The sequence below is a fragment of the Plecotus auritus genome (assembly GCF_963455305.1).
Source record: "Plecotus auritus genome assembly, chromosome: 6".
NCBI classification, from domain to species: Eukaryota; Metazoa; Chordata; class Mammalia; order Chiroptera; family Vespertilionidae; genus Plecotus; species Plecotus auritus.
In genome coordinates, this window is record NC_137773.1 from 59,927,727 (window position 1) to 59,943,061 (window position 15,335).

Consider the following 15,335-nt stretch of genomic DNA (forward strand, 5'->3'; position numbering starts at 1 on the left):
TCACTGGTGAGCAAACCCTGCCAGTTATCTCTTTCAGCAAGCTGCCCCAAGTAGTTTTATCTATGATCTGGACCAATGGATGTGTCTTGAGTTTCCTTTAAGCCCCAAACTGGTGATTTAAAATGGCCTTTTTTGAGTTCAATAGCTGAAAGCTTGGGTCTAGAGCTTTATTTGCAAAATACTGCTTGGATTATTTTTCACTGAAGCCATTATGTTCAAATTTATTTCCTTGAAAAATATGGTTCTTTCTTGCCTACCCAGATTACTATTTGAGATTTTTCTGAGGCTTGTCCTCTTTGGCAAAACAGTTTGCTCACTAAAAGAGCTTTCTCATGCTTATAAATTTAGAGATTGCATGATGTGGTTTTAAAAAAAAATTTATAATAATTATTAAAAAAAACTATAAACATTAATTCTAAAGAAGTACCACTTTTTATGGAGATCTTTTCTTCCCTACTCTTAGTCCCAGTCTCTAAGCTTTATCCCTATTTCACTGTCACTGTCATCCCTACTTTTGTTTGTTCCTTTAATTTTTATAGTACAACTTTATGAGAACTATTTTTTGTGTGAGTTTTCCTCTTGTCTCACTGGCTGCTCCTTCTCAGTCTTCCCTCCCCCCCCCCCCATAATAAAAATAATACTTTAAGTTTATTAAGTACTCAGATATTCCCACAGATTGTTCTTTTAAAAAAATATTTGTAATTGGTTTTTTTTGTATTTTATTGTTTAAAGTATTACATATGTCTCCTTCCTTTTCCCCCCATTGCCTTCTTCGTTTTGTGTTTTTTTTTTTCATCTGTCTTTCTCTAGGGCAGGCCCAAGTTTTTTTCTTTACATCTCACCTGCGTACTCTCCCCTCAGGCAGGGCCTTCATGTCTATGTGGTCCTTGCCCAAATGTTACCCTAACACCACCCTTTATAAAGGAGCATCTGACTCTCACAGCTCTCTTTTGAACTTGAGCCCCATGTTATAAGCTGCTTACTGGATGTCCCTCAGGCAGATCAGGTTAATGTATGCAAAACTGAACTGTCATTCTTCCCTTGCCACCCCGCTCCCCCAGACTGGGCCTTCTCTCATGTTCTCTGTCTCAGTGAATGGCATCACCATGATCCTTATGTAGCTACATTTGTCCGGCATTTCCCACATGTCAGGCACTGTCCTAAGAACTTCCATGTAACTCCTCACAAAACGCTTTGATATAGATTCTGTTATTCCCATTATACAGATGCAGAAACCAAAGCATATTGAGTTTAAGTAACTTCCCTAAAACTATTCATTGGTGGAGAGGGACTCCCAGAGCAGGTAGTCCTAATCATTGTGCTCTGGTACCTTCCTTTCTCAGTAGCCTGAGCCTGAAATCTAGGATTACCCTTAGCTTAGCCCTCCTCCCCCTGTGTATCTGGCCAGCCCTCCTGAGCCCAGCTTCCAAGTCTCTCTTAAAAGCACACTTCCTGCCCTAACCGGTTTGGCTCAGTGGATAGAGTGTCGGCCTGTGGACTCAAGGGTCCCAGGTTCGATCACCTTGGTTGCGGGCACATCCCTAGTAGGGGGTGTGCAGGAGGCAGCTGATTGATGTTTCTCTCTCATTGATGTTTCTAACTCTCCCTCTCCCTTCCTCTCTGTAAAAAAATCAATAAAAAATATATTTTAAATAAAGCATACTTCCACGTTCATTATAAGTGTTCTAGTCCAGGTCTCTTGCCCCCACTGTTATAATTGGTGTCCTCTTTCCATCCATTTCCTTATATTATTGTCAGTCTTATTCTTTCTAGTAGTAACTCTCATCATGACACCTCTACATTCCCCAGCCTCCCCTTCCACAGTCAGTCATCCAGTGCAGGACAAATCTTCTATTATCCACTTCACTGTTGAGCAAACCCCACCAATCCCGAGGAGCAGGACGTTCAGACATTTGAAGAATCTGGCCGTGAGTTGACTGCTAGAAGAGGGCAGGTAATACCTGGGTGGTACCTGACATTTTGAGGGCCAGGAAATAAAAGAGAAATGTTATCTTTTGAGTAGTCTTTGCCTCTTTGGGAACTAAGTTTCTACTTACTGTGATTAAAAAAAAGTCAGAGTCTAACTGGCCCAGAGAGAGACTGACAAGAAGAAGAGTGCTCTTCTCACTCCAACTCCAAGTCTGTGCTCCAGCCATAGCAAACCAGCACTCCCTGTGGTACATCATCTTATCTCTTCTTCTTCTGGGCCTTCGAAAGTACTCTTCTTTCTCCCTGGAATACTCTTCCCCCACTGCCCCATTTGCCTGGCTAACCGTATCATTTTTATAACAACTGGAAAGATTTTTCTGATCCTGCTTACATTCCAAAGTTTGGGTTAAGTGCTTTTTCTTATTATGCTGCCACAGCAAACCATTCTTTTCTTACCATGTGACTCATCAAACTTCGTTTTAATTGTCTGTTCAGTTGCTTCTTTTAGACTGTAAATTTCATCTTATTTATTTCTGTGTTTCTATCACCCAGCAGGGGTGTTAAATAGAGGTTGATGTGTGGAAGATTAAATGAGTATTTAAATGAGCTAATTGATTTCTGCCCCGCTTCTTATCTCTGTACAGTAACTTTGGAAGGGGGATATATCAGTTAGGGTTAAGCTCACCCATAAGTAACTACCAGGATCAATGGCTTAAACAAATTAGGGGATTATTTTTCTTCCTCATAAAATAAATCTGGAAGTAGGCTATCCAGGCTTAGTAGAGTGGTCCCTTGATTATGAGGGAACCACTGTCTTTCTTCTCCACTCACCTGGGTGTGATCCTGGCGCTCCTGTTCTCGTGTCAGCATGGCTAGCCATCTGCAGGTCCTCATGCTAGGAATCGTCAAAGGTAGCCGTCAAAAAGCAAAAGGAAGCTTTATCAACAGTCTGCCTTCTGCCCTCTCTCCATCCCTTTCAGGGGCTTTCCTGAAAGGTCTTCAAGGATTTCCCCTCAACTCATTGATCAAAGGATGTCTCAGTATCACTTCTGGCTGCAAAGGAGGCTAGGAGATAGTTTTTTGTCTTAGTTCTTTGCTGCTTGGTACAAAGTCAGGGTTCTGTTAATAAGGAAGGAGAAAATGAATATTAAGTGGTAACAAGAAATCTCTATATAGCTTAGGATGATTTCTCCTTAAGTGATCACAGTTTTAGTAAATAATTTTCAGATCAGTATGGCAGCACTTTTAAAAATAAATAAATAGATAAAATGGATTTCAAAGGAGTCTAGTCACTTTACATAAAATTATCAATTTTTTTTATATTTTAGGAGTTTTAATTACAGGCATCTAAAAATTGAAATGATTACTATTATGAGTCTTTATTATAATTTTTTGGGGTATTTGCACTTGTTGATTTAAGAGGATGTTTTTTTAAAGTCTCATTGAGATGTCCCCAGAATCTGCTGGTGGAGTGTAAATTGCCAGAACATCTGGCAAAAGGTTTGGCAAGAAAAATCAAGAAAAAACTGAATCTTTTATCTTTTTTTTTTGTTGTTAATCCTTGACATTTTCTATTGATTTTTAGAGTGAGCGGAAGGTGAGGGAGAAGAGAGAGAGAAATAGAGATGTGAGAAAGATAAATCAACTGGTTGCCTCCCATATGGGCCCCAGCTAGGGCTGGGGATCATGCCCTTGACCGGGAATCGAACCCTTGACCCTTTGGTTTCGGGGCCAATGCTGTAACCACTGAACCACACCAGCCAGGGCTGAATCTTTATCTTTTTTAAAAAAATATTTTTTTTTATTTATTTCAGAGAGGAAGGGAGAGGGAGAGAGAGATAGAAACATCAATGATGAGAGAGAATCATTGCTCAGCAGCCTCCTGCATGCCCCCTACTGGGGATTGAACCCACAACCCGGGCATGTGCCCTTGACCAGAATTGAACCTGGGACCCTTCAGTCTGCAGGCCAATGCTCTATCTACTGAGCCAAACCGGCTTGGGCTGAATCTTTATCTTTAATCTCCTTCTGTTCAATCTTCCGTAAATCTAAATTCTTTAAATTGGATTTTTTGGGGAATTTAACAACTTGGAAAAATGCTCAGGATATAGTATTAAATGGAAGGAACAGAAATCAAGATTTAGTCTCAAGTCATTAAATACTTCAAAAAACATCCAATTATATTAGTTGTCCTTCATTCCACTCTATGGGTGTCCCATATATAGGTTTTGTTCTTCTCTTATTATTGAACATTTAGTTTGTTCCAGCTTTTCTCTATTAGGAAAACTCTTTGGTGAATGACTTAGTACATTTGTACATAACTTCTGTTTGGATTTCTAGTTTTTTATGATAGACTTATAGAAGAACGAACAGAAGAGATTAAAGATATAGAACTTGTATTTGTTGATACCCATTGCCAAAACTTTCGCCAAATGTATATACAAACACATATATTATGCTTCTGATTTTGTAAAATTATTAGAAAGTATAGAAAAAAGAGTAGAAAAATGGTTGATCTCCTTTGGTGGTCTTAGAGTGATTTTTGCTATCTTTATATGCCTGTGTATATATATATATATATTGCATTGCTTATTGTTTTTATTATTTAAAAATGAATTCAGTTGAAAATAAAGAATATTCTGTTTTGATGATCTGTTGCTTTGCTATCTAGGGTCTCAGAATCAAATCTGAAATTTTAATGATGATGTTTTAATGAAAGAAGAATAAACACATGAAAGATATATCCTATAGGGTTTATGATTTACATATTACATGTTTTCCTGCATTTGTTTGGGGACATTTTTCCTAGCAGTTTAGACCAGTAATTTTTTTCCTTAGTGCCATTCATTGTAGCGATTAAAAACAAAAGCACTGCAAAACTTAAAATCTCCTATTTAGTAGCTGGACCGTGGTACAATCTCTATGTAATCATAGTGTCATTTTTAGCATGCCATTTCCAGGGCAATCCTCTTAATATATGTGTACATATTTGTTTCTAGAGGCTAAAGTGGAGAGGATCATGGAGCATATGCGTTCATGTAACTGACCCTCAATCAAGATAACGTGACCCAGTGACCTACTTCATATTCACAGACTCTGTAGCCAGGAATAGGTCAATTTTAGAGACATATTCCAGAATGTCAGATAAGGGGAGAGAGTATGAAAAACATGTTAAATATAAACCAAAAATGGTGTCAGGTAAAAACCAACAACAAAAACAAACCCTTCTATCAATAATATGCAGGTGGGGATTTTGGAACTTAAGGATGGGAATAAGGTTTGGGTTTTGTTTAGGGGGAGGGAAGATTTGCAGGAACATTTTAAGCATTTAAACATTTCCCCAGGCTCTATTGAGAATGAGCACACTTTTCTAATGTAAAAACATACTCTGGACTGCTACTAGATTCCGCCTCTAATTCTGTTCCCCTCAACTGAGAAAATAATATTGATAGACATTATTAAGACCCTAATCATAGTTTTAAGAAAATGTGTATTTTGTTAAACATAATTATCTGTACATCATCTATATTTATTTGAAAAGTGGTACTTAGTCTGAAATAGAGTTTGGCAAACAATGGCCCATGGACCAGATCTGGCCTCCTGCCTGTTTTTCTATGCACCACCAGATAGGAATAGTTTATACATTTCTAAATGGCTGGGGGGAAAAAAAAGACAAAGGAGAAAATGTGTAGAGAGCATAAATATATCCTGCAAAGTCTAAAATATTTACTATCTGATGTTACAGAAAAAGTTTGTCAGCCCTTGGTCTAAAGCTGTGGTTTTTAAGCAGAGGAAAATTTGCCCCCAGGAGACAATTGTCACTGTCTCAAGACATTTTAGACTGTCACAAGATAGGGAAGGTGGGGGTAGGGATGCTGCTGGCGATCAGAGAGTAGAAGCCAGAGATGCAGCTGAACACCTCACAGTGCACAGAATGGCCTCCCTAGACAAAGAATTAACTGGTCCAAATGCTGACCAAGACTCTCTCCTTGCCCAAACTGTAGTTAGGCTTTTCTGAGCCTTCTTCTCAAGCAGGCTTTAGCCTTGGCCCCATCCCGTGTTTGGCCTGCCTAGTTTTAGCAAGAATTCTGTTGAGTCAGTTTAATGAAAATCCCCCCACTCTTCCTAGCTGGTAAACCTGAACAAATTCTTTTTCCCCCACCCTTCATAGCTGGCCACCCTACATTTAGCAAGAATCCTGTTAGGTCAGTTTAGTAAGAATCTTCCTACTGTTGATGTCTTGCCTTACTAATTTTCCGTCTCTGACTCCCGCACTCTGCTTGTTGGTATAAATTCCCAGCTGTCTTGGCTGTATTTGGAGTTGAACCTGATCTCTCTCTTCTGTTGCAAAAAATCTTGACACCTATTGCAGTAGTCCTGAATGAAATCTCCCTTACTGGTTTCACAAGTGTCAGAGTATCTTTTCTGTACATCACTAGTGTAGAGGTTGAGCAACCCTGGTTTAAAGTGGTGTTCGGTACATGTATGAATTCAGAAAACACCTCTTCAGATGATTCTGTGGGAGTCCCTCCCCGCTTCTGGGGTTCCATTGTTTTATAGGGAAGAGGGTCTAACCAGCACAAATATGCACAAGGAAACAGTTGTCTTCAGGACTTGGAAGAGGTCAGTTGTAACGATATTTTACCCCAACTGCATTCCCAGGGCAGAGGAGGGCAGTCTGGATGGGGTGGCCATGCTGTGTTTGGCCCTGGCTCTATTCCCTGGGTTTCCTTAAGGATGAAATAAGGTTGACTGTGTCTGTGGGGATTTCATTGTCAACTCCCCTTCCTCCCCAATATTTTTTGACCTGTTGGGATCTTCATTAGATGAAGAAACATTGCAATTTTCAGTCCAAAGTAAAATGCTAAAAGGCAAATGTATGAACTTGTTAAAACAAGTTTAGACAGTTATTAAGCAATAAATAGAATTGATTAACGGTGTCTCTCCTTGGGCTCATTTAGAGGTGTTGTTGAAAGGAAGAGTGCACACAGGGTTTGAAAATGTATTTCTGTATTTTGGGTTAGAAGTTAGGGAGGTTGGAGATCTTCATTGGTGAGGGAGAGGCAAGAGAAAGCTAAAGACAAAGGAAATGTTCAAAGCTGCCACTTTACTCTCCTTGTATAACTGAGTCCCAGATCCTCCCCTCCCCCCCGCCTTTTTTTTTTTTTTTTTTTTTTGCCTGCTTATTTTCTTAGAACGTGCCCAGCACCTATTCTATCCATGTGGCTTTGCTTCCTACTCTGGCGAAAACCTATGGGTGCTGTGGCTTATGTACGGGTCTGAATGTCTCTCTTTTTCACAGGAAGCCAGACCTGCCCAGTATAAGTCCAGACTGGTCAGCTGAACCACCCCAGCTGATGGTTCAGATGGTTCCATAGCTTTGATTTTCTTTAACATCCTAATTTCCTTTGACCATGTTATTTCTGTCAGGGTTCTGATAAGAAGTGTAGTTCCAAAATGGCCACAAAGCCTTATGTCACAGTTCATGGTATTTAATCAAACTTTTTTCCCTTCATGTAGAAAACCAGTTAATTACCATGAACTGTGACATAAGATAATTAGAACTTATCTCTGTATTCCCCTACATTCTCCACAAAAATTTTAACTCTCCTCCTTACCTGCCCTGGAAATCTTTCATTTTAATGCTTGCAAGTCATAGAATAGATCCTGCTACTGTTCATGGGTCTTTGACTATTGTCAGGTGAAATCTTCATATAGATACTTTATGGCCACTGTCAGGCTGTTATTAGAGACTGTTTTAATGAGTAATAATTGTCAATATAGAAGCTGTCCAGAGGACATGGGAAACGTTAAAATCTGTGCAGAGAAAAGAGGGCAGTGTACAGAGATTTCTAATAGTTGCATAGTGGACTTTGACCACTCTTTATTTTTGTAGGCCCCAAAAGACCATTTTAATGTACTAGCAACTCAAGATAAGAAGGGAACTATCAGTTAAGTAACTAGGTGAACTTACTAACTTATTATTTGTTATTAAGTTAGACATGGAAAAATATTTTTGTTTCCTGGATTGGATCAAGATCAGTCATTCTTTTCAAATAAAATTCTTCCATAAAAAATTCAATCTGCTAATCCATCCTAAGAAATACTATATAGTCTAGATCAGTGGTCGGCAAACTCATTAGTCAACAGAGCCAAATATCAACAGTACAACGATTGAAGTTTCTTTTGAGAGCCGAAAACCGACTTCTGCGCATGGGCCACGAAGTTTCAATCGCACTGTACGTGCGCGCCCACACATTTTGTGGAAAAGCCGCACTCAAGGGGCCAAAGAGCCACAGTTTGCCGACCACTGATCTAGACAGAGGAATACTGACTTTGTACTGGAAACATTGAGGGATTACTCTGTAAAGTATATGATTGTCTATGCTGCACACCTGAAACCAATACAAAACAATACTGAATGGTAAACTGTAATTGAAAAATGAAATAGAAGAAGAATACTGACTTTGGAGACAGCTCTGCCCATATCACCTGGAACAAGTTACTTAACCTCTCTGTGCCTCAGTCTTCTCAGCTGTGAAACAGGGAAAATAATAGCATATGTACCTCAGAGGGTTGTTGCAAGGGCTACATTAGTTTATATGTAAAGTACTTAAACCAGTGTAGGCCACATTGTAACTACCATGGAAGCCTTAGCTAGTAGTAGTATTTATTGTGGCCTTGGAATTAATGAGCTAATCTAGCCAAACGTATTTTTAGGGAATAGAAGGAAATATGTTCAGACATTTCAAGAAAGATATCTTAAATCAGATTAAGAGAAATGAAATAGTTGGCAGTGTCAAATTATATGTTTTCCAAATAGGTTGCTTCCCATAGACACACTTTCTGTTTAGGGTATTTTTAGGTGACAGCCATTGCTGAGGCACCGCAAAGTACTTCAGCAGCTTGGCTATGTATCAGGGATGTTGGCTTAAATGCACTCATTTAAATATGTCTTACTGTGCAAATATTGATTTGTTAAAGATCATGAAAGTGAAGCTCCCTATGGGGTTTAATTTGGGAAAGGATAGCAAAATACATGGAATTTGAATTTTGGTGACACCTGCAGTGATAAAGGTAATACAAACAACCCAGATTTAGGTCAGTTGACAGAATAAATTGGCCATTTATGAAGGGGGAAATTTTCCTTTATTTTGTTCAGTAGACAAGAGTTGGGAAGATTAGACATTTTTTATAAGTATAGTTATGCTATTTAGATGTACAGAAACATTTTCAAATGAAATTTGCTTTCCTAAAATACTCAAATTCCTAACGTGTTATCTTCCTATTTTATGGCACTAGCCTAAAATTTTTTAAGTGTGTGTTTATAATCAAGTGCACCTGTGTTAATATGTGTCTACACATATATAAAAGAATGTAATTATGGTGGAGAAAACAAATTTAGAAGAGGTTATGGATTTGTTTCTTTAAGTAAAAATAAAGCACCTTTCTCTGAAAATGGTTTTCTTGAAACACACCAGAAAATCTGCATAGCATTCTGCCAGTTAATTTTTTCTTACCGGATGAAACAAATGCTTCATTGATTCCCTGATATGTTTTATTTATGTGACTGGTTTTCTACACGGAGAGAAAAAAGGTTTGATTAATTACCATTAACTGTGACATATCCTGTGGGTAATGAAAATTTTTTGTATCTGTTTTCTTTTTTTTTCAAATAAATTGGTGGCTATGTACTAAGTTCCGGTAAAGCAGTCTGCCAGAACACTTATGTAAAAGCAGCTTCTGCAAAAGCATAGGATGGCAGTGTTGTCAAGCACTTAGGTAGTGCCTGCGAGATGCCGTGCCCCGCCACTGTCTGCAGGACCTGAATCTTTAAGTCCTTTTCCTGGGAGCTTGGGTCAGGTCCTGGTGGTGCCTGTGCATCCTTGAGGTGGATGCTTAGTCTTGGAGCTGTGGTCTGTTGCCATGAATACCAGTGTGATTTGAAGCCAGCACAACATTAAACTTAAGGCTTTGATTTTGGTAACTTCTACTCTCTTATTTATTATTATTATTATTATTATTATTATTATTATTATTATTATTATTATTTTAGCATCCAAAATCTTTTTAATAATATGATAGGATGTAGCGTTAGTTTTTGTAGCCGCGTCTGGCCCGGCGGCCTCTTGCACGCTCGAACTTCTGGCCCTTGGATCGCACGTAGGGTTTGGTGTGGCTGTGGGGGGTTCCTGGGGCCTTGCCGAAATGCCTGTACACCTCGCGGCCCTTGCGAGGACCAGAAAGCAAGACAGTGCCACAGCCCTTGGGGGAGTTGAAGGTGAGAATCTTGCCCCCAGCCTTGAGGATGCGGCTCCGGGCACGGCTGCTCACACGAAGGGCACACACCTTCAGTTTGGGCACCTCCTGGATTCTCACGTCATCAGTTATAGTCCCCACAACCACGGCGGCTTTGCCCTCCCGGCCAGGAAGCTTCATCTTGCGGATCATCCGGGAAAGGGACAGAGGCGGCCAGTTGGTACGACTCATGGACAACCTCTTCAGCACCACTTGGTTGAAAGTGGAGTTGGTTCTTCTGGCCAGAAACCTGTATAGCTTGACCAACAGCCTGAGGTAGATGTCCTGGCTCTTGGGCTCCTTGCGCCGAACCTTTCGGTCTTTGTTGTGGCGGATGTCGACTCCTATGATGGTGCCTTCTGCTCCACCAGGTCCAGAAAGATCTACTCTCTTTTTTTAAAAAAAAATGTTTTTATTGCTTTCAGAGAGAAGAAGGAGAGGGAGAGAGAGATAGAAACATCAGTGGTGAGAGAGAATCATTGTTCAGCTGCTTCCTGCACACCCCCTACTGGGAATCAAGCCCACAAACCGGGCATGTGCCCTGACCAGGAATCAAACCATGACCTCCTGGTTTCATGGGTCCACACTCAACCACTGAGCAACACCGGCCAGGTGGTTACTTCTACTTTTGACTCTAATTACTCTGAGTACCATAGTTGCTGTTCATTACATCAGTGCTTGCTAATTTGGAGTAACAATATAATCTGATGTGCCTTTTCACTTTTCTTTCTTTCTTGATTTATTTAATACCATACAGTAGGTAGGCAGATATCAATTAAGATAAAGTAAGGTTCGTGACTTGCCCAAGGCCATTGAACAGTATGTGGCAGACTGGATCTCAAACCCTCCTGAGCCCAAGCTTGTCCTTCTGTACCACATGCTTTTTTAATACATTGCTGGATTTAATTTGCTAATATTTTGTTGAAGAATTTTGCATCTGTGTTCATGTATAGAATGTCTTCGTCTGGTTTTAATAGAGTGGGGTAAGCCCTGACCGGTGTAGCTCAGTTGGTTGCGCATCATCTTGTGCACCAAAGGGTTGCCAGTCGGATTCCTGGTCAGGGCACAGGCTCAGATTGGGGGCTTGATCCCCGCGGGGTGGGGCGTGTGCAGGAGGCAGTTGATTGATGTTATGCCCTCACATCAATGTTTCTGTTTCTCCCTCTCCCTTCCTCTCTCTCTCTCGAAAATAAAAATATCAAACAAATATTAGGGGGTAATATTGGCCTATAGGATAAATTAGGCAGTATTCTCTCTGCTTCTAACTTCTGGAAGAGATTGTAGATAATCGAAGTAATTTCCTTTTTAAATGTGTAGTGGAATCCATCAGTGTGCCCATCTGGGCGTGGTGTTTTTGTTTTGGAAGGTTAGTAATTATTGGTTTGATGGATATAGTTCTATTCAGATGATCTGTTTCTCCTTGTACTTTAGCACTGCCTGGTAGAGGGTTTTTAGCTCTCTTTATGTGCTGTGGACTGACAACAAAATTGTATGTTGTTCAAGGCCATTAATAGTAAACTGATGGCCACAAACAAAAATCTTATGTATGTAATGGTTAGCTAACACTGAATAATTTGGGGTTTCTAAACATGTAAAAGTTTTAAAACCTTCTGCGCTCTGGATCACCTACAAACCAATTTCATTTACTTAGAACTAGATCTTGAAAGAATTAGTAGTTAGACTTGGAAAGGTTTCTTAATAAAGTAGGAAATATTATGCTATACCCAAGATACTGATAGTCTGCCAGGACTTGGTCAGACTTTGGTACAGGTGTTTGCCACATGGTTGTCTCAGAAAGCTAAAGGTCAGGTCTCAGGTTCTTCCACATTTGCATTAATAAATAATGTTCTTGCACGAGGGCAGGCACGACCTATATTTTGGGGTAGAGTTCGAATGAAAATGGGTGGAAGGAATTGACTTGGGTAGAGAGTATGTAGAGAGGGATGGTTTTTTGGATAGAATGGTTAATAAAATATTTGCTGTGACTGTGAGGCTCTACTGAATTTTCTGTGACCTTTGCCAGGGAAATAATTCCACTAAATAAAAACAAACAAACATACCTTAATAGAGTGCTAAATTTCAAAACAAAAAATATGAAACCAGTTATATAATACGGGAAGAGGTTTAGAACTGCGGTATTAGTTTCTTAAGTTTATTTACAAACCAACTTTGTTACCTGAAACAGAGCACAAATCTCCCCTCCTCTACAAAAGGGAAGTCAAGTGTGACATTCCATTAACATTTAATAAAAAATGAGACTTCCATAATCTTCAACAAGAAATACTTGTTTCTAACTGAGGTGTAGCCTTGCTTAATCCAGGGACTTGTACCACTATCGCTGTATATGCTGTGAGAGCTATGTCTAATTTTTAAAAGAAAGACAATAAGTGAGGTAGAAACTAGAAAAGAAGAAAAACGTTTTTTGAAAAGTTAAAACATTGTGTATTATTTTTAAGCCAAATTTTTCATTTATTACTTTCAGTCAATAGTATGCACTTATTATTATTTGCTAATTAAGGAGTTATCTAATATATTTTTATTTTCATATCATTATACCCTGTTAAATGGTATGGCAGATGATCTTAGATCTATGTCATATTTTGTAGGCAATGCTTTCTTGGTTTACTAAATGGACAAGGGGCATCTATGATCTTTTTATTATTTATTTTCAAAGTTATAATGACCTGTAGAAAAGCCCCTACTGCTCTCCCCTCCCCCCATCATGAGTGAAAACTCTTTGAGATCCACAGTTTTGACTCTGAGAGAGAAAGATGGAGACATTTACAAGGAGAGAGGTGATCAGGAGCTGGGAAGGATAGTGTAAGCTGGTGCTCACCAGAGAGATTGTGTTATATATTATTTATTCAGTGAAGGTAAATGTTGCTGATTCTAGAAGCAGCAGTAGTACTGAAATCAGAGTGTCTTTCCCAAGACACTTCAGTCTGAATGATCCAGAAGGAGAAGACAGAATATAGAATGAAAAGAGAAGCGGCCATTTCAAGGAGAGGACTAGAGGAGGTGCTGTTGGAAGGTGAGCAGGCTGGCAGACCTTACCCGGCTTTACCGGGCAGGTTTATGAAAAGGTTTGGAAGAGGCACAGACATGAAACTAGTGAACTAGAGGAGGGGTTGTATAACAGGATTGCATAATATTCTCTGGCTCTGTGCTTTTGTATAACTTAATATTTATTTAATCTTAGAGAAGAGCAACATTTAAAATGAAAAACCTCTTGCCCTGGCTGGTGTGGCTCAGTTGGTTGGCGTTGTGCCATGCACCAAAAGGTTGCTGTTTTTATTGCTGGTCAGGGCATATGCCTGGGTTGCAGGCTCAATCCCCTTGTAGGGAGTGTGCAGTAGGCAGCCAATCAATGTTTTGCTCTCACATTGATGTTTTTCTCTCTCTATCCCCCCTTTCCCTCCCAATCTCTCTCTCTAAAAAACAAACAAACAAATAAATTAATTAAAATATTAAAAAGAAAAACAACCTCTTGGGAACTTAAGATCTGGGAAAGACCAAGGCAGGCAGTAAGTTAGGGGAGAAAGACTCCGGAGACCTGCCCTCATGGGCAGTATGCTAATGTTTACCGAGGTCTGACTACTGGCCAGCACTGTCTCCTTAGGTTGTTGGACCTGGAATTGTTAGCCTTTTATCTTGGGGTGGGATCTGGCCTGTCTGTAGGCTCCTCATTGGAGCACAAGAACTAAGATTAAATGAGTGGCTGTGTGTGGTCCCAGGCTGGAGCTATGGGTGAAAGGATTGGGTATGAGAAAGAACAGGTTGCCTTCTACTTGCCCTCTAGGTGAACAGCCACATACCAAGGAGACACAATCATTGGTTGAACCAAAAATTAAGCAGTATACTTAAGTAGAAAGGCCCTCAGAATCAAGGCGTGACTTTTTTAGTCTTACAAAGCTTAGAATTATGGGCTAAACAAATATTCACCATTGGGAATTGGAACCTACTGAGACCTGGAACCAAGTAAGGCCAGTCTCTCAGGATTGTCTGGACCCTTGAAGAGACAGAAAAAAAAAAAAAAAGGCAACTCAAAGGTTAGAAAAGCCCATTTCCCCACCAGTCAGCTATGTACTTCTCTGTCCCCAGCCAGCTCTCCCTAAAAACTACCCATCACTATGAAGGGACATTCCTCCTAGAACCTTTTTCCCAAGATAAAGCCAGGAAACCCTTAAAACAACAGTTTTCCATCCTTTTAGATGTGGATGAAATTCCTCCCTGTGGGCGGTATTAGACATTCTTTGGGAGGAAAACAAATAGTCCCTACCATGGGCTCCCCTTGTACAAATGAATATTTAATAAATGTGACTTGAGAAGAGTAGATGAGATGAGATGGGGAGCACACTCTTTCAGCCATTGGCAACACTGGAAGCATTTGTCAGGCTCTTTACCTTCATGGGGCCCTGAGCCAGGGATGGCACAACACACATTAGCAGGTGTGACTTCTGCCCTCGGAGACCGAGAGCACCATTTGTGAAAGTATTCTTGTATGAAATGTACCTCTGGCTGACAAACAAGTAAATAGTGGATGGCGCAAGGAATAAAGGCGGCCAACCAAAAGCCAGTACTGAGGTAGACTGCGCTGCAGGGCTCCTTGCTGCTTTGTTCACTCTACGTTTCCTTTTAAAATACTGTACTTGGTACAGCTACTCCTTATGTTTTGTGTAGATACATGTAAATGCATTTAAAGAGACCACCCCCACACACGCTTTGTATTTATCTCTTGAGTTGTTGGAGTTCTTTATATATCTGGGTACCAGTTCTTTGTCAGGTATACGTTTTGGAGATCTCACGTCTGTAACTTGACTCTTCATGTGCTTAACTGTGTCTTTGAGAATTTCTAAATTTTGACAGTTATATTTATTATTTTTCCTATATTATTGCTTTCTGTGATCTGCCTGAGAAACCTTTGCCTACCCCAAAGTCATGATGATAAACTATATTTTCCTTAAAACCTTTATGGGTTTAGCTTTACGTTAACAATATATCTGTTACGTTGCAAGTCAGTGTGTGTGAGGTAGGGGTCAAGGTTAATATTTTTCTGTATCGATATTTGGTTATTCCCACACCATATGTTGAAAACATTTTTCTTTATC

The 15,335-nt window shown here is 39.8% G+C and overlaps 2 protein-coding genes across 2 annotated transcripts in view; one reads left to right on the plus strand and one right to left on the minus strand.

Moving 5' to 3' along the window:
- Nucleotides 1–15,335, plus strand: part of FHIP1A (FHF complex subunit HOOK interacting protein 1A) — a 216,489-nt gene that overhangs the window by 72,643 nt on the left and 128,511 nt on the right. The window lies entirely within an intron of this gene.
- LOC308251650 (large ribosomal subunit protein eL18-like) lies at nt 10,016–14,636 on the minus strand (the record flags this gene model as incomplete). Its single annotated transcript, XM_080675394.1, has 2 exons — nt 10,016–10,617; nt 14,631–14,636. The coding sequence occupies 2 exons, from the start codon at nt 14,634–14,636 to the stop codon at nt 10,024–10,026; spliced, it is 600 nt and encodes a 199-aa protein (XP_080531520.1). The 3' UTR covers nt 10,016–10,023.